This window comes from Dendrobium catenatum, unplaced genomic scaffold, assembly GCF_001605985.2.
Source record: "Dendrobium catenatum unplaced genomic scaffold, ASM160598v2 fragScaff_scaffold_9, whole genome shotgun sequence".
In the NCBI taxonomy this organism is placed as follows: domain Eukaryota; kingdom Viridiplantae; phylum Streptophyta; class Magnoliopsida; order Asparagales; family Orchidaceae; genus Dendrobium; species Dendrobium catenatum.
Genome location: NW_021318471.1, coordinates 838,833 through 857,080, shown reverse-complemented (window position 1 = coordinate 857,080; position 18,248 = coordinate 838,833). Strand labels below are relative to the sequence as shown.

At 35.2% G+C, this 18,248-nt stretch overlaps 3 protein-coding genes across 4 annotated transcripts; all 3 read right to left on the bottom strand.

The window, feature by feature from the left end:
* Nucleotides 1-909: 909 nt before the first annotated feature.
* Nucleotides 910-5,850, bottom strand: LOC110105972 (protein IN2-1 homolog B). Its single transcript, XM_020835673.2, has 10 exons — nt 5,737-5,850; nt 5,577-5,651; nt 5,309-5,369; nt 5,134-5,220; nt 4,938-5,036; nt 4,753-4,861; nt 2,442-2,518; nt 2,233-2,340; nt 1,506-1,586; nt 910-1,355 (listed from the first exon to the last, which is right to left on the bottom strand). The coding sequence occupies exons 1-10, from the start codon at nt 5,754-5,756 to the stop codon at nt 1,347-1,349; spliced, it is 726 nt and encodes a 241-aa protein (XP_020691332.1). The 5' UTR covers nt 5,757-5,850; the 3' UTR covers nt 910-1,346.
* A 1,343-nt stretch (nt 5,851-7,193) lies between these two features.
* On the bottom strand, nt 7,194-8,060 carry LOC110105981 (uncharacterized mitochondrial protein AtMg00810-like). The gene has a single exon (XM_020835683.2). The coding sequence runs from the start codon at nt 8,058-8,060 to the stop codon at nt 7,194-7,196; it is 867 nt and encodes a 288-aa protein (XP_020691342.2).
* A 6,782-nt stretch (nt 8,061-14,842) lies between these two features.
* On the bottom strand, nt 14,843-18,035 carry LOC110106018 (protein IN2-1 homolog B-like). Of its 2 annotated transcripts, none has more exons than XM_020835738.2 (11): nt 17,788-18,035; nt 17,626-17,703; nt 17,472-17,532; nt 17,312-17,398; nt 17,106-17,204; nt 16,907-17,015; nt 16,756-16,832; nt 16,560-16,667; nt 15,431-15,511; nt 15,311-15,343; nt 14,843-15,017 (listed from the first exon to the last, which is right to left on the bottom strand). In XM_020835738.2, the coding sequence occupies exons 1-10, from the start codon at nt 18,006-18,008 to the stop codon at nt 15,335-15,337; spliced, it is 930 nt and encodes a 309-aa protein (XP_020691397.1). In that variant the 5' UTR covers nt 18,009-18,035; the 3' UTR covers nt 14,843-15,017; nt 15,311-15,334. The 2 variants fall into 2 exon arrangements, with proteins under 2 accessions (XP_020691397.1, XP_020691398.1); XM_020835739.2 differs by having other exon boundaries at nt 17,626-17,700; nt 17,788-18,033.
* Between the last annotated feature and the right edge of the window lie 213 nt (nt 18,036-18,248).

The window sequence follows — 18,248 nt, the reverse complement described above, 5'->3', positions numbered from 1 at the left end:
ACTGCTTTTCCGGCCCGGTTCGAATTTCAGGCGTAACCATAATATAAGCAAATTGATTCAGTGGGGACATTTATATGAAATCACGAGGGCAAAGAATGAATATTTTATTTTTACACATGAGAGGAGGATCTTAAGGTTTCGTTTGGGAGGATTTTTTTACTATTTTCTGAAGTAAAATTTTAGTACAAAAATTTAATTTTTATACTAGAAATATGCTTCAAGCAGCAGTAAAAAAGCCGTCCCAAATGAAGCCTAAGACTTTAGCTTCGTTTGGAATGGCTTTTTTACCGCTTCTTGAAACAACTTTTTATTACAAAAGATTTAATTTTTATATTAAAAATCTACTTCAAAAAGCAAGAAAAAAGCTGTCCCAAACGAAGCCTTTGTTTGGGATGAATTTCCTTCTGCCTCTTAAAATAGCTTTTGACTATAAAAATTTTAACTTTTGTATTAAAAAGCTGCTTTAAATAGCAATAAAAATATTATCTCAAAAGAAATGTAACAGCTTTTTTGCTGTTTAAAATAACTTTTTAATAAAAAAAAATTGAATTAAATTTTTTTTTACAAAAAAAGTTATTTAAAAAAAAAAAATTATCCCAAATAAAAACTAAGAAGCATAACTGATGCGCTGTAGGATTAGAGTCTATGTTACTATGTTAGTTTCATAAAATTTTATAGTAATTGAGATAATTTATCATTTTAATATTGTGATGATTTCAACTATACAGATAAAATAAATTATGTACATGCAAGTTCCCTTTTCTTCGTCAGCAATCTGATGTAGACTGTAGAGTAACAGTTTTTCGCATTTTCCATCACATGGGACACAAATCATCAATCAAAATTCGAACTTTTCCATGACTAGCAGAAACTTAACGAACAATTACAATTCAAATAACTCAGCAAAGATGGTGGAAGCAAATCATTTATTTAACGGCTAGTACAGTAACAGAGATTCTAGAAACGCAAATTCATGCAAACACCATGACTAGGCTTCCAGATGGAACACAAAACACCTGCATTATAAGTTAGCAACTCAACAATATAAGCAGTACAGTTAAGAGAGTGGCATAGTAAGATGCGATAAAGGAAAAATTATTTTGTGCAGATCCGGATAGCATCTGGAGACCAATCAGAACGTGCCACATCACTTTTTTTTCTCGGTACCACTTGTACCGGGTGATGTGCCACGTTCTGATTGGCATCCGGACCGTCCGGTGTCCACACAGAATAATTCCTCGTGAGAAAAGCAAAATAAGAACAAAACAAGTTCTGGATCTGGCAAAAAAAGAAATGATTTGAGCTGCTTACAACACCTGAAAGGAAAAAGGAAGATGCCGAAATCTTCAGTTGATCTGGAAAGGAAAATGGAAGTGGGAAACTGTTCAGTTAATTTAAACGACATATTTACAAATCCATAGGAAGAATTAGCCTGACTGTCATTATACTATGAAAAAAAGAGAAGAACTGCAGTAAATTGAGCTGCAAATCATGTAGAAACTTACCCCAAGCTTCTTCTTAGCGCCAGCAATCAACTCTTGAGGATCACGTCGTGTTTGAGAATAGGCATCTATCTTGTTCAGCTCCTATATAAGTTAATTTCTAAATATTTATTTACACACTAAATAAAATTATTTTTATCTATTTATTATTATAAATAATCTAACATGAAAGACCTATATGTATAAATTTATATTTAAATATATAACATAAGTTAGCAAAAATTTATAGGCTTATATATAAATTATATTTATATTAAATATGAATTAAAATTTAAAGAATGAAGCATTGAAGATGTTTAAATTTATAATTATTAAAGATATTATTTATATATGAATTTTATTTATTTTTAATAATATATTCGTATTATTGTATGTTATTATATCATGTAGATCATATTTAAATAATTTAAATATTTATTATATCCTCTGATTCAACTTCGGTGGAACTATTAAACCTTGAATATCTCCTTCTTTCGATTTCATGTCCGATCTGATTTTTACAAACTTACACATTGATAAGTTATTTCTTCAATATCTACAGAGTCCTAACACTTGATAAATATCTTCTGTTTGAAACAATTTAGAAAACAAAATGGATAAATTAGACTTTAATAAGATTGGTGAGTTATTTCTTTCACCCAAATATATGGTGTGCTTTTTTTTATCAATCCTTTGTAACCATCCGTTTGCAACACAACAAATAATAAAGAAAAGCCGATTGTAGACGTACCTCAATCCATAAGGCCAGTTTGGGCCTGCCATTGGTAATATCATAGTTCCTTAAAGCAGAGTAAAAAAGTTGAATCCTCTCAATAATTGGAGCATACGCAATATCCACCTAAAAGATAGCACATTATTCAACAAACAGATGAGAAGACCACCAAGTCACAACAAAGAGGCATAATTTGTAAATCCTCCAGTTAAAATTTGAACTCTTACCACACTGAATTGCCCAAGGAAGAAAGGCCCATCATCAAATTTTGAAAGGGATTCTTCTATCTTGTTGAAAGCAGCAACTACAGAGAACATGAACCAAGAAATATACCAGAGATTAATCAGATAAAAACATATTATTATTGTTGCATGTGAAAATATTCATCTTAACTTTGTATGAAGATACAATACACTCATAAAGAGAGGAGTTGGCTAAAATACACCAAAACTTTTACATGAAAAACCTAGAAGAGAGAAAAAAAATAGGGTTTGGCTCAGAACATCAACGACATTAATTGGAGGACCATAATTAGGCGATGAAAGTCGGAGGATTGCACTGCGATAATGATTGTCAGAGGATCATAATCACGCAATGGTTGTCTGAGGACCGTAGTCAACCGCTTGGGTCTAAGAACTGTAGTTGGGGAACTATAGTTGGAGGACTATAGTAGGACAACATAGTTAAGTGATGCTAGTTGAAGGGCCGTAATAGGACGATCATGCTCAGAGGACCAAAATCTAGCAGCAGTGGTCAGGGACTATAGTATGGTGCAGTGGTCAGAGAATCATAGTCTAGTGTCATTGTTTGAAGGACTATAGTGCGGCGACAAAGGTTGTGCCACGGAGGTTGAAGGACCGTGTTTGGGGGGCAGCCATACAATATGAAAGCGACAGTAGAATGGTGATCCAACGATGGCGATCAGGCGATGGACCAATGGCAGCAGTTGGGCAGTGGTTCATCAACATATGTTCAACATTTATGGTTGGGCGACGGTGATCCGACAAGGGCGATCGCATGGTGGTGGTCTGACGTTGGTAGTTGGCTAAAAGTAGTGTTCCGCCGATTGTCGTCAAAAAGTAGTAGTCCAACAATGGCAGTCAGGCGTGGCAGTCCAACACTTGTTGTTTAAGGATGGCTAGTGGTCTGACAATTGTGTTCGTGAGGCGGTAGTTTGACGACTGTGTTTGGATGGTGGTCTAACGGTTGTTGTTAGGTGATAGTCTAATAGCAACAATCGAGTGATGGCTCGGTGACAGTGGTCGGGCGACAAAAAAATAACGGCAAGGAAGATCCAACGACAGTGATGCATGGGTTGAGCTCTTAGATTCTTAGTCTCTGAGTTCTCAAGAATCTAAAGCTTAAGTCCATGCTCTAGCCCATTCATGTAGATTGTGAGGGCTTATTTTTAGATTTTTGAGAGTGGCACTCCCAGTAAATATAACCAAAATCTAGAACAATCAATGGGACGGCTTGTACTGATTCATTTGACCATAAACTATTCTTTCAGCATTTAACAACCTTAATGATATCATAATTAAGCTATCTTGGGCTCATTATATGCATGTCGTCTAAATAATCGATTTGACTACAAGCATGCAATATTTGAAGATCGTAAAATTTCCACTATATCTAGGCTCACTCATACTCAAATTAGACCACTTTTGTTGGGTTTCTTGTCGAGACGTTCGATTCAAGTATAAGTTTGCTAAAATCAAAGTTAGAATGATTCAAATTTTAATTTCGGAAGTTTTTAATTCAAATATGCATTGAGATTCTTGCTGGATCAAAACTATTTTTTATGATATATCGATTGCCTCAACATTCAGTGACAGAGGACAGAGGATCGTAGCCGGGCAACCTAGGTGGTCAAAACACAATCGTGGTTGCAACAAAAATCTAGAAAACTCCATTGGTTGGCCGTTGGCCAAATTGTTCTATTGGCATTTAAGGTTTTGTTTGCAACATCTTTCATCTGCTTTTGTGGTAAGAAAAGCAGTTAGTAAAAAATAATGTGTATTTCAAAAATAATTTTTTTCACCGTTATTTCAAAATTTTACCTTTAAAAGTTATTTTTGAAAAATAATAATTTTGAAACAATGGTTAAAAAAGGAGCTTTTAAAAATAAAAATAAAAAAGCTTAAGCTGCGCGAAAAAATCCTAAGAGCCTTAATACGTCAAAATCAAGCTATATATTGGGCTTATTGATTGAGACATTTGATTTGATAATAAACATAAAAATTTTGAAAATAGTTTCATCATCCAATTAGAATCATAAAGTTTTCAATTATGTTTAAAGTACTCCATCTGGTTTCATTTAGACTCGGATTAGACCAATTTTATTATCCTCGGATTTTTCTTGTCATAACATTCAATTCAACTATAAATTTATTGAAATTAGAGTTAGAATGATCCAGAATTTAATTTCGAAAACTTTCAATTCAAATATGCAAGGAGATTCTTGCTCCATCATCAAGGCATATTTGAATGACGCAACAATTATATAAATCAAAACAATAATCAGAGGTTGCAACTCACCAACTTCTTCACTGACATCTCCCTTTGCAGTTAACTCTCGATATGAAGCACCAATGACGGACTCGCAGTAAGCCAGCAATTCCTCAGCAAACTTCTTCTTTTCTGGATCCTACCAATTTTCGACAATAAATATAATTAAAACTGGACTTCATCTAGCTAAAAAAAATTGCAATCAATTCTCCTACATCAGGAAGCATAGAAGGCCCCTCAAAATGCTCATCTAAGTACTTGAGCAAATCCAAGCTTTCCCCCCTGACCTCATTGTTATGCTCCAGAGAAGGAACCTAATCACAATTCAGCCAGACAGCAGAAGCTCAATAAAGCATGAAAAGCTATCAACGATCAGATAAAGGTAAAATCTTCAATCCAATCACCCCATACCTTATTTCCAGAATAAACCTTCTCCTTGTACCAGGCAGGCCTGTTCTGCAGATCAATAGGCACCAGCTTTATCTTCTCCTGTAAACCCTGCGTAAGAGATCGCAAACTATTTTCTAAATCCCATTTCTCCCATTAAAAACCAGAAAATTAACTTAGTTAGAGGGAAAGTATTTACCTTGTAGTTCCGAGCAATCCAGATGCGCTGCGCATACGGACAAGTGTAAGATATATACAACCTGCAACCCAAAACAAATCAATCATCACAACAACGAAGACACGAAACCCTAAACCGTAAGATGCTGTTTGGCTACAAATAAGAGTAAATTCAGACTAAAAAAAAGAATTCATATAGCTTAAATCCTAGCTAAACTCTGGTTAAACACCGCAAACAAACAGCATCTAATCAAAATAAAACATTTCAGAAAATCCGATAGCAAACTTGCCTTGTAGTTCCATCAAACAGAGCAGGCAGCTCCGCGGACGAATCCAGCGGCGGAGGAAGCTCCTCCTTCGTGTTCCTGCAACAAGGAATTATACAACTTAAATCCGTATGTAACCCGAACAAATGGAATAGGAAAGAAGAGAAATCTAGGGCTAACTGACCCAGCGACGGCTGCGGCCATGGCAAAGCAAAAAACGCTACGCTTGTGCTTTAGCTCCGGGAATGTTGATGGCCGGCTAAGTACCCAACCTTGGATTTATAAAGCGGCAGGAAAAAAGGAGGGTGACTATGTCATTTAAAAATTAAAAATTTGAAGGATTTGCAAACATATTATATAATTTAAATATATTTATATATTTAATATTTATTTATGTAATATTTAAAATTTTAAATCACATTTGAATTTTATTCATATTAATTTATAAAGATAATATATATATTTTTATATAAATATTTTGATATAATTGAGATAAAAATTAAAAATATTATATGAATAATCATAAAATTATAATTATTAAAAATATAAATTCATAAAAAGTTTATGATATATCTCTATATTACTCCCTTTTTAACTATTTATTTTCCCTCATCAAAGAGCAAGCAGGATAGCATCTGATGGACCATTTGATTTAAGGAAAAAATTTGTAATGTTAAGTTTTGTACAAATTAGATTTATTTTAAGATAAATATTATATTAATTTAATTAATCAATTATATATTAAATATATCTTAAATTAAATTTAATTAGATCAAAATTTTAATTAAAATATTGTAATTAAAAATTTTCCTTCAATTTATATTTATTGTAGTATACTTAGTTTTATGTTGTCCAATTTTTTATATGATCTTGATATTTTTTTCAAAAAGAAAAACATCAAAGGTAGCCATATGTTCTATCTTACTTGCATATGCATATTGACATAAGCATATAAGAAAATAGGCATAAATGACATAATATAATAGGATATGTACATGATACATGATATGAATAATAAAATTGATGCAAGGGCATATGATATACATGAAATACATGTTCCATTACATATGACAGAAATACATGATATAAATATTACATCGAATATAATAGAAATACTTGATATTGAAGAACTTGATGGTTCTTGAATCTCACGGTTTCTTGAATGAACCGGAGGAAGAAGACAGTAAGGGAAAAGTAAAGTAAAGTGAATTCTATCTTATTATCCAACAGATACAGAGACGTTCTCTATATATAGGCGTACATGGTTCAGGTGTTAGTACATTAAGTATTACAGTTTTTCCATAGACTCATATAGTATGTGTTTCAGCTTTTGTCTTCTAACATCCCCCTTCAAACTAATGGGTCAGGGATGACACTTAGTTTGGTTCTAAGGAGCTGAAATCTTGGAGTAGAGAGTGGCTTTGTTAGTATATCAGCAATCTGGTCCACTGTGCTAATGGGCAAGAGCCGTATGTTGTGATTTGTAATCTGGTCACGAACAAATCTTTGATCTATTTCGATGTGCTTTGTTCTCGCGTGAAAAACTGGATTGTTGGCTAGAGCAATCGCCGAAGTGTTATCACAAAACAGATCTGTGGGTTGATCGGAGGAGATGCCGAAGTCTGCTAGGATCCGTTTCAGCTAGATTATGTCAGCAGTGAGCGAGGCCAGCGATCGATACTCTGATTCGGTTGAGGAGCGTGCCACGGTATGCTGTTTCTTGACTGTCCATGATATAAGATTTGTACCGAGGAACGAGCAGTATCCGGAAGTTGATTTTCGGGATATTGGGTCACCCGCCCAATCCGCATCTGAAAAGGATTGCAAAATAAGGTTATTGCGAGTAATTTGTAAACCAAATGATAACGTACCTTTTATATATCGAAGCAGTCTCTTTAGAAGATATGTATGTTCAGGTTTTGGATCGTGCATGTGTTGCGAGAGTAGGTTGACACTGAAGGCAATGTCAGGGCGAGTTAGAGTTAAGTATTGTAGTGCACCGGTTAGTTTCCTGTACATTGCCGGATCAGAAATTACAGTATTTGGTGAGAATACCGAAGGAAATTTGGTGACTGTTGGGTTGGCGAGAGAGTTGCAGTTGAGCATATCCGCCTGTTGGAGAATGGAGGATGCATATTGCTCCTGAGATAGAAAATATTGGTCATTTTGTTTGGTTATACGAATGCCCAAAAACATGTTTGCTTCTCCAAGATGCTTCATGCTAAATTGACGATTCAGCTGATCGAGAAGCCTTTGAATGGCTGTCGAATTGTCCCCCGTGACTAATATATCATCTACATAGACTAGAAGATATATTGTAACAGAATTTTCTTTGAATATAAGTAGCGATTGATCCGATTTGCTATGCGAAAACCCGATGGACAGCAAGTATGTAGTAAGTGTAGTATACCACTGTCTCGGTGCTTGACGAAGACCGTAGATAGCTTTGTTCAGCCGACAGAGATGGTTAGGATTTGTAGCGTCCTCAAATCCCTTCGGTTGCGTCATGTATACTGTTTCTTGTAGTGTGCCATGCAGGAAGGCGTTGGCTACGTCAAGCTGTTGGACTTACCAGTTGTGATGAAGAGCCACAGTTAGGAGAATCCGAATTGTAGGAAACTTTGCTACAGGACTGAACGTTTAAATGTAGTCGATGCCATGTTCCTGATGATTTCCTAGTGCCACCAGACGTGCCTTGTAGCGGGCAATGGATCCATCAGAATGATACTTTGTTCTAAAGGTCCACTTACATCCCAGTGGAAGTGTGCCTTTCGGAGGCTCGACAAGGGACCACGTGCCTTGTTTTTGAAGCGCAAAGAACTCCGCTGCCATGGCATTCCTCCATTCAATATGTTTGGATGCTTCAGTGTAGTTGGTAGGGTCTCTGTTATAGTTAGATGGAGATTTAATATGGAGCAGATTAAGCCTGACGAGTGGCTTAAGCTTCCCAGTCTGCCGTCTGGTGATCATTGGATGACTAATTTGTTCGGGGATATGAGTGGGAGACTCAGCGATTTGTTGAATAATTTGAGGAGCAGGCGAGTGAATTGGCGGGTTGATATCCAGATCTTGTGGACAACCTTGTTTGGCAGAGGAAATACTTGTGCCAGTATTTGGAGCTTTAGTATGAGAAGGCTTGCTGGAAATAGGTTGTAAGAGCAGAGGATTTGTTATTGCGGTCGGCATTAAGGTTGGCTGCAATGAGGTAACGTTAGAAAAAGGAAAATTATTTTCATTGAAAGTAACATGTCTAGACATAAAGATTTTGTTAGTAGATGTGTCAAGACATTTGTATCCCTTATAGTTTTCGGAATAGCCAAGGAACACGCATGAGTGTGCTTTCGGTTGTAGTTTGTTCCGAAGAGCGCTGGGAATGAGGGGGAAGCACGCACATCCGAAAGTACGAAGGTGAGTGTAGTCCGGTTGATGATTGTATAGTAATTCGAACGGAGACTTATTGTTTGTAGTGGGCGATGGCAAGCGATTTATGAGGTAGGCGGAAGTGAGTGTGGCGTCAGGCCAATATTTGTAGGGAACCTCGGCAGTGAATAACAGAGAGCGCGTTGTTTCTAGTAGATGCCTGTGCTTTCTTTCAGCTATGCCGTTTTGCTCGGGCGTGTATGGACACGAGAGTTGATGGAGAATGCCATTATCTTTGAGAAACTGAGTTAGCTGATGGTTTGTGTATTCTGTGCCGCCGTCCGTGCGGAGACATTTAATCTGGTGAGATGTAAGTTTCTCAATAAAATTCTTAAAATTAATGAAGATATGCGTTACTTCAGATTTGCATTTCATAGGAAAAAGCCAGACAAATCTTGTAAAATCATCAACAAACAAGACATAAAATTTGTAGCCCTGACTTGACTCGACTGGAGCCGGGCCCCAAACATCCGAATGAATGAGTTGAAGCGGAATGCGTCGTCGATTTGACGATTTCTCGAAAGGCAATTTATGACCTTTTGCGAGATTACAAGGACGACAGACAGTAAAAGAAGAATCTATATGAAGATTAGAGTTACATTTCTTGATAATATCAAGAATTTTGGAATTTGGGTGACCCAAACGGTTATGCCATGAGATGTGGCACTTAGTGGTAGCCTGTAGAGCCGCTGTGGTGGATGAAGAGGATGGCGTCCGAAGTGGATACAAGCCATCAAGACATGGTCCTCGGAGTAGAGTTTGCTGCGTCTGCAAATCCTTAAATATAAATTCATTAGGCTCAAAAGTAATTGAGATGTTATTGTCCTTAGTTAACTTAGATATAGATAATAGATTATATCGGAGCTCAGGGATATGTAGAAGTTGTGCGAGATCAAACTTACGATGATTTGTATGTAACAAACCTGAACCGGAGTGGGCGATTTGGAGTGAGCGCCCGTCTCCGATTGTAACATTATCCGTTCCTTGATACGAATTGGTGACCGACAGATTATCTAAGGAGTTGGTAAGATGGGATGTCGCTCCCGAATCAAGGTACCAATGTGTTGTAGATTGATCTTGCACGGCTGCTAGAGCCCTGTTATTGTTCCTGGGAACATATTGATCATTTAAGCGATGCCAACAATTCACCGCCGAATGTCCTTTCTTGTAGCAGATCTGACAAATAGTAGCTGTGTCCGCTGAAGAGCTGGTAGACGATTGAGGGTTGCGGTAAGATCTTCCTCGTTGTCGCCGGCCACGCCCTCGTTGCGTGTATAACGCAAGATTCGGATCTGCCGAGGGAATGCTTCTTGCAGCGTCTGCGGCAATGTTGACTTCCTCACTGAGTAACAAAGGATAGAGATTATCCAGGCTTATAGGAGTGAGCATAGTACGAATTGAGGTTTTAAATGCTTGGTATGATCCCGGTAATCCATTCAAGATATAAAGAATTATATCTTCGGTGTCAACGACAGAACCAGCGGCCGCTATTTGATCCACGAGCGACTTGATTTCCGTTAGGTACTGGGTCATTGTGGAAGTTTTCATGGAAATGTTGTGGAGTTCGTTTTTGAGTTGGATTACTTTGGAGCGATTTGTGGATTGGAAGCGGGTTTCAAGGGCTGTCCATATGGTGGCAGTGGATTCGAGGTGAATAATGAATGGTAAAATGGACTGCGAGATGGTAGAACACACAGCTGCCGCAAGATTTTGATCCGTGTGAACCCATTGTGTATATTTGGGGTTCGGGGCAAGAGAATCATCAGATTTCTTGATCTGTTTAGCAGGTTGGGAGAAGAGAGGATCAAGAAATTTTTCGAACCCATTTGCGCGGAGAAGTTTGACGATCTGAGAGCGCCATAACGAGTAGTTTTCCGCTGAGAGTTGCGTTGGCACTATGTTCTTTAGATTTGCCATGACAAACTTCAGGGATGATGGAATGATCGTTTCTTCGGCGATCTCTGTGTCCGAGTGTTCTTCCATTTGATACGTTGTTGAGTTTTCCATTCTTTTCTGCGCTTCCTTTCACCCCCGCTCTGATACCATGAAGAACTTGATGGTTCTTGAATCTCACGGTTTCTTGAATGAACCGGAGGAAGAAGACAGTAAGGGAAAAGTAAAGTAAAGTGAATTCTATCTTATTATCCAACAGATACAGAGACGTTCTTTATATATAGGCGTACATGGTTCAGGTGTTAGTACATTAAGTATTACAGTTTTGCCATAGACTCATATAGTATGTGTTTCAGCTTTTGTCTTCTAACAATGTATATTATTCCAAAATAATTATTGTCCTCAGATAGTGATTTCCAAATATTATTTCCTAAAACACTAACAACATCATGACTCGCACACATGAATTTTGCTATGCTTCATGGAAGCTATTTGAAATCCATATCTTAGATACTTCTAAATAATCAATTGAGTCATTTAAAATGTATAGTTGGACTTGTGGTTTTGATTCTGCGGTATTGACTTTTTTCTAAGGATGTGCTACTGACGAACGCAGCATGGATGCTTCAGCATGGGAGAAGGCTTTGAGACTCCTACGAGTAAAAAGAGACAGCAATCCTGCTGCCATCCACTCAATTGTGGTAAACATTTGGTTCAAGTTATTCAACCAATTCATTTTTCCTGCATTCAGCTTTTTTGATACCATTTTTTTCTTAGAATATTTTTTTGCTTATACTGTTCTAATTTATTGTGGCGAAGTTCTGCAGAATTAGCCATTTTCTCTAATTCTAAATGTTGTCAAAGGCTTGCTTTGGAAGTTATCTAAATCAACTAAGTTCCAATTTGTGCCATGGAAAATTGTGATTTCTCATGTTGACATAGTACAATTGTTTTATGAACTACAAAGCAATGATCCTAAGATTTTGCGTGAGGATGCTAATGTTATGTTGGAAAAAGTGCCTAGTGATATTAAAAATATTGTAAAAGATTTGCTTGGAGTTTTAAAGGGAAAAACTTCTAATAGTAAAAATAGTTGGTGGTGAAATCCAAATGTGCAAGAAAAGATAAAAAATAAGAAGATTTGTATTAAAAATAGTTGGTGTGGTCCATGGCTTCCATTAGTTTTATGTTGTCCAATTTTTTATATGATCTTGATATTTTTTTCATGTAATTTTAAATATTATGCCTAATTTAGAGCAAGACATCCTTCTCATTTCTATCATAAATCAGAACACTCTATCTAATGACCAAAGTTGATCATCTCTGATCTCTTAATATTTTTTTAGGCATCTCACTATATGATTCTTCTCATCATGAAGCTTCAAGAATTTCTTATAACTCTTTAATTAGCCTTAAAAAATTTTCAATTATAATTTTGAGAGGTTGATTTTGATCTATTCAGACTCAGATCAAGACGGTCCTGCGATCGTTGGATTAGCCCTATCTTGACCTAATTTGGGCTCTATGTTCAGTAAAAATAATATTCAAAAGATTAGAATACAAATCACTTTCAAAAATTAATCAAAGCTTTGTTTCAGGCAAATTTTTTTATTACTTTCTAAAATAATTTTTTTAATATAATATTTATTAAGAACAACGAAAAAATAATGCTTGATTGTTATCCCAAAAAGAATGCAACCGATTTTTGGACGGTCGGATTTTGAAAGGCATCTTTCATGATGAGCCCGTTGGTGGCATAATTAGCTTATTGATTCTTTGGGGACATTTATATGAAGACAAAATTAGAACACTTAGAAGAGTGCATAATTTTTTTTTAATGATTGGAATATTGGATAAGGAGATTGAAAAAGATAAGGTGTATACATAAAATATAACTATTTGTTTTATTATGAACTGTAAAATAATGTATTATTTTATTTGGTGGCTAATTTTTGTCATATTGATAATACAATATAAATTATACACTCAATGAAGGCAATGATGCTTAGAATCCTTTTGTGATTAGTTAGTTTGGCAAACGGGTGCATAGAGCGACAATGCCTGTGAAAATCAATGGATAGTCATATTTTGATATATATTTTTTTAATTAAGGTTTCGTTTGGGACGGCTTTTATATTGCTTCTTAAAACAATTTATTAGTTTAAAAATTAAAATTTTTATACTATAAAACTGCTTTAAGAAGCAGTAAGAAAGCTATCTCAAACGAAGCTTATGATACCTAATTAGACCGGCTATAAATATAAAAAAATTATGATAGATGATTAACAATGTTGTAACTAGTGTTATCCAAGTTAAAATGGACAGACCAAAAACCTTCCTCATGGATCAATGAAGTCTTGACCCTCATCCCAATTAGGGGTGTCAAAGAATGATCTGACTTGCCAACTCGACTTGAAGCTTTCCAACCCAACCTAAAAAAAAAAAAAAAAAAAAAAAAAAAACGAGTTTGATTTGATTTATTTAATAAATGGGTAGAGTTTTGATTATGTTTTTGACTCATTTATTAAATATGTCATGTTCGGGTTGACCAACCAACTCATTTTTTACTCAAAAATAACATGTATAATATTTTTTTGTTATTTTTTTACTTAATGGTATAATTTTCTTATTTTTAATCAAATATCCCAAAATTTATAGCTAATAAGTTATTAAAAAAAATTTTAAGTTATACAATATTTTTTAAAACCAAAACGAGTTAACGGGTCGGCTTCTAATCATTCAAGTGGCTATCAGGTTGGGTTCTATTTGAAATTTTTGACTAGTTTATTAAACGGGTCAGGTTCATATTGAATTGATTATGATCAGATCAATTTTGGGTCCGATCCGAACCCAATTCATCAATCCGTTTTAACACCCCTAGTCTCAATTGAGATTTCACACCTCACATTTTTCTTATCACGCCGCTCTTGCAACCCCCATCAATCCGCAATCATCGATCGTGATTTTTGTAGGCCCCATTGATCGAACATCAACATCTTTCCTACTCCAATCCATACAATTTTTCATTCACTTTCGTTCGAGAATCTATGCTTCCTCTTTTGACCAAAAGTCGACAACATTGATTTCTCTCCTCCCCATTTTCTTTTTTACCCAAGCAAACAAAAATAGCAAGTGATCCTTCTTCTTTCTCTCCTCCTCCATTATCTTTCCTTATTTTCCCCTCAAACATTTAAAATGTATTTGCTCATTATTTCTTCTTTTAATGAGACAATTAATTATTTTATTCCTATTTTAATTAGATTAGTGCTACGATTAGGTTTAATTAGATGCATTTTAGTCTATTATTAATTTGATGATGAGTTGGACAAAATTATAATTAATTAGTTCAGAGTTTAGAATGTTCTACTGTATATATTTATGGATATTTTCTATGCTCATAATGAAATAATCAGCTGAGCAAATTGATTTATCAATATTTATTGGCCCAAAAACTCATTCATATTAAATTGATTTCTATAATAAATATATTTTTATGTATATTTCTTTTATTGAATGTATTAATATTATTATTTTTTTTAAATTACATTCTATTATAAAATAACAATTATCATTTTGAATATATAATACATGTTAGAAACTTATTATGAAACACTTAGAAACTCTATGGATATTGGTCGGTTAGACCTCCGAGGCCATAAAATATTAAAATGTTAGCTCTATAGGAAATCATTCTAATTTCTTATTATTCTCTAAAGTAGCTTTCCAGTACAAATTTTATTTTTTCAAAAAAATTATTATATTGAAAAGCTACTTTAAAAAGCAGTAAGAAAACCGCCCCAAACAAGATCTAAATCCCGCCTTAACACTCACAACCACCCTCTTGAAAATCATTTTGACATGAATAATAGCTGCTTGATGCATCTGATACAGTTAAATCTTTGCATGTTCAGTTCTTTTTCTACAGCAATTGATGTAGAAACAGACTTTTGCATTTTCCATCACATTGTACAGCAATCAACAACAGAAATTCAAACTTTTTCATTAGTAGTAGACCGTTGGAAAACAATTACAACTAAAATAACTCGGCAGGGATACTGAAAGCAAATCATTTATTTCACAACTTATACAGTAATAATATTATTCCAGACTTGCAAATTCATAGTTTAGGCCTCCAGCTCAAATACGCGACACCTGCAACATGAATAGCAACTCAACAATATAAGCAAATACAACAAAGAGGATGACATAGAAATTAAGGCTTCGTTTGGGACGGCTTTCTTATTGCTTCTTAAAGCAATTTTTTAGTATAAGAATTTTAAGTTTTGCACTAGAAAGCTGCTTTAAGAAGCAGTGAGAAAGCCATCCCAAATGAAGCTGGGAGGAGAAAGTCTTGTGATTTTGTATCAAATGGCTCTATTTGTTCATGCAAAGTAGAAAATTATGAAATTTGGCAGAAAATGTGCGATTTGAGCTAATTACAAGACCTGAAAAGGAGAATGCCGAACCCTTCAGTTTATCTTGAAAAGAAAACAAGAAAAAAAGGAGAGTCAATTAACTATAGAATGGCTGAAGTGAACTGAGCTGCAAATTATGTAGAAACTTACCCCAAACCTCTTCTTAGTGGTAGCTATCAACTCTTGAGGATTAATTCGTGTGTGACTATAGGCATCTATCTTGTTCAGCTCCTATAATGTTAATTTCTCAATTAATAGAACGAATTTTCATACAGAAGACAATGATTAGGTAGTACTAAAGGAAAAAAGAAATGTTAAATGCTTCTGCTTGCTGTGACTGCTAGCAAATATGATCTTATTTATACATTTTACACATTATATTTGTAGAAGACACATCTAATTGATGAGATCTTCATTGAGATAAGTGAGAGAAACTATTTTAAAGATAACAAATTTAAGATTAATAAACCAAATAACTAGTTAACTACATTCTAAATGACAAGTTAAATGAAAACTGTATATGATAGATTTGAGAATCTTGAATTTGAAAGTTGCAAATAAATACTCATAAAACATTTCTCCAATATCTATATAGTTCAATATCTTAATAAATATATAGGGGATTTACACACATTTCACATAATTTTATGTATTTATGTATTTATTTATGTAATATCTACATTTTTATATTTGCATAATATTAAGTTAAGTATTACAGTGATGAGGATGCTCAAGTGGATGGGTGGCTTTACTTTCAGAAACAGGATACGAAATGACCATATACGTGAAAAGGTTGAAGTGGCTCCAGTAGAAGATAAGATTAGAGAGAGTCGTCTTAGATGGTTTGGTCACATAAAACGGCGGCCTTCCGATGACCCGGTTAAGAAACTAGATGTATTAGATTTGACTTATGTTAAGAAAGGTAGAGGTAGACCTAAAGAGATTTGGTTAGAAAATATTAGAAATAACATTTCTTTATTAGATTTAGATGAGTATTTGACTCTTAACAGGACACAATGGAGAAAAACTATGCATGTAACCAACCCCACATAGTGGGATAAAGGCTTGATATTGTACATTTTTATATTTATTCAACACTCAAGTGCCTAATGATATTCTCTTCGAATTCAAAAACAAAATGGCTAAGAGACTCATTAGTAAGATCTGAGAGTTCTTTCATCCACCAGACTCTATGGTGTGGACTTCAATAATATCTTCACCATCTGTTTATAATTCAAATTCAAGTAACTTAATAAAGACGAGCCCATTCTAAATGTACCTCAATCCATAGAGCCAGCTTTGGCCTGCCCTTGGTAATGTCATAGTTCTTTATATCAGCAAATAAAAGTTGAAACCTCTCAATAAATGGAGCATATGCTATATCCACCTAAAATATACCACATCATCCAACAATCAGACAACAAGATCACCAACTCAGAACAAAGAGGCACAATTCTGAAATCCATAACTCTTACAAGACTGAATTGGCCAAGGAAGAAAGGTCCATCATCAAACTTTGAAAGGTGTTCTTCAATCTTGTTGAAAGCAGCATCTGCAATGGAAATGAACCCATAAATACATCAGAGGTTCATCAGCTAAAACAAAAAACCAGAGTTTGTAACTCACCAACTTCTTCACTGACACCACCCTTTGCAGGTAAGTCTCGATATAAAGCACCATTGAAAGAGTCGGTGAAAGCCAGCAGTTCCTCAGCAAGCTTCTTCTTTTCCGGATCCTATAATAATTTTCCAGAAAGCTTATCAATACCTGAAGAAACTAAAACCAGTTTCTATCTAGTTGACAAAAGTAATTCAACTACGCATACATCAGGAAGCAAAGAAGGCCCCTCAAAATGCTCATCGATGTACTTGAGCAGATCCAAGCTCTCCCCTTTGACCTCATTGTTATGCTCTAAAGAAGGGACCTAATCATCAATTCAACCCGATAGCAGCAGTTCAATAAACCATGAAAAGCAATCAAAGACTTGAAAGTATCAGAGAAAGGTAAAATCTTTCATCTAATTACCCATACCTTATTTACAGAATAGACCTTCTCCTTGTACCACGCAGGCCTGTTCTGCAGATCAATCGGCACCAGTTTTATCTTGTCCTGCAACCCCTGCTCACGAACGCGCACCAATTTATCATCTAAATCCCAAATAACTCATCAAAAAAGCCAAAAATTAACTTACCTTGTAGTTCCTGGCAATCCAGGTGCGCTGTGCGAACGGGCAAACGTAAGATATGTACAACCTAATCAACCAAATCATAGTCTCAGCAACAATAACCTAAAATCCCAAAACACCGAAGGAAGGAAAAGATTTCCGCCAAAACGGGAAATTTTACCTCGTCGTTCCATCGAACAGAGAAGGTGGCTCCGCAGTAGCATCCAGAGAGGGGGGAAGCTCCTCCTTCGTGTAACTGCTACAATGAATCATGCAGCTAAAACTGTAGCGCGAACAAATGGATCGAATAGGAAATACGAAAAATTTAGGATTTTGAACTGACCTCGCGACGGCTGCGGCCATGGCAAAGAACTTAAATCTCCTCTCGGGTTTTAGCTTCGGATTTCTATGAAGATGAGTGGCGAAGGAACCGAGCTTGGATTTATAGAACGGGAGGGAGAAAGGAGATCGAGATTTAAGAAAGCAGTTGTGACTTCGTTCTGGAAAGTTCGTTCTTGAAAACGTCAGCGGTGACGGTAAGATGGAACTGACTGTCTTCTCCATTATCGCTCGCTCGCATCCTGCTCGTAACTCTGCGAATTATTAAGCTCAGAATAATAGTAACGAATAAATAATTAATTAAAAATTGTATTATAATTATCTCATATTAAATTTGATGATTTTAAATGTATTATAATAAAAGAATTTCATCTGAGTATTTTAATTTTTATTTATTTTAATCATACTTTTTTTTTTCTTACGCTCTGTTCTTTGACACATATAGTCTTATCATTTTAAATTTTT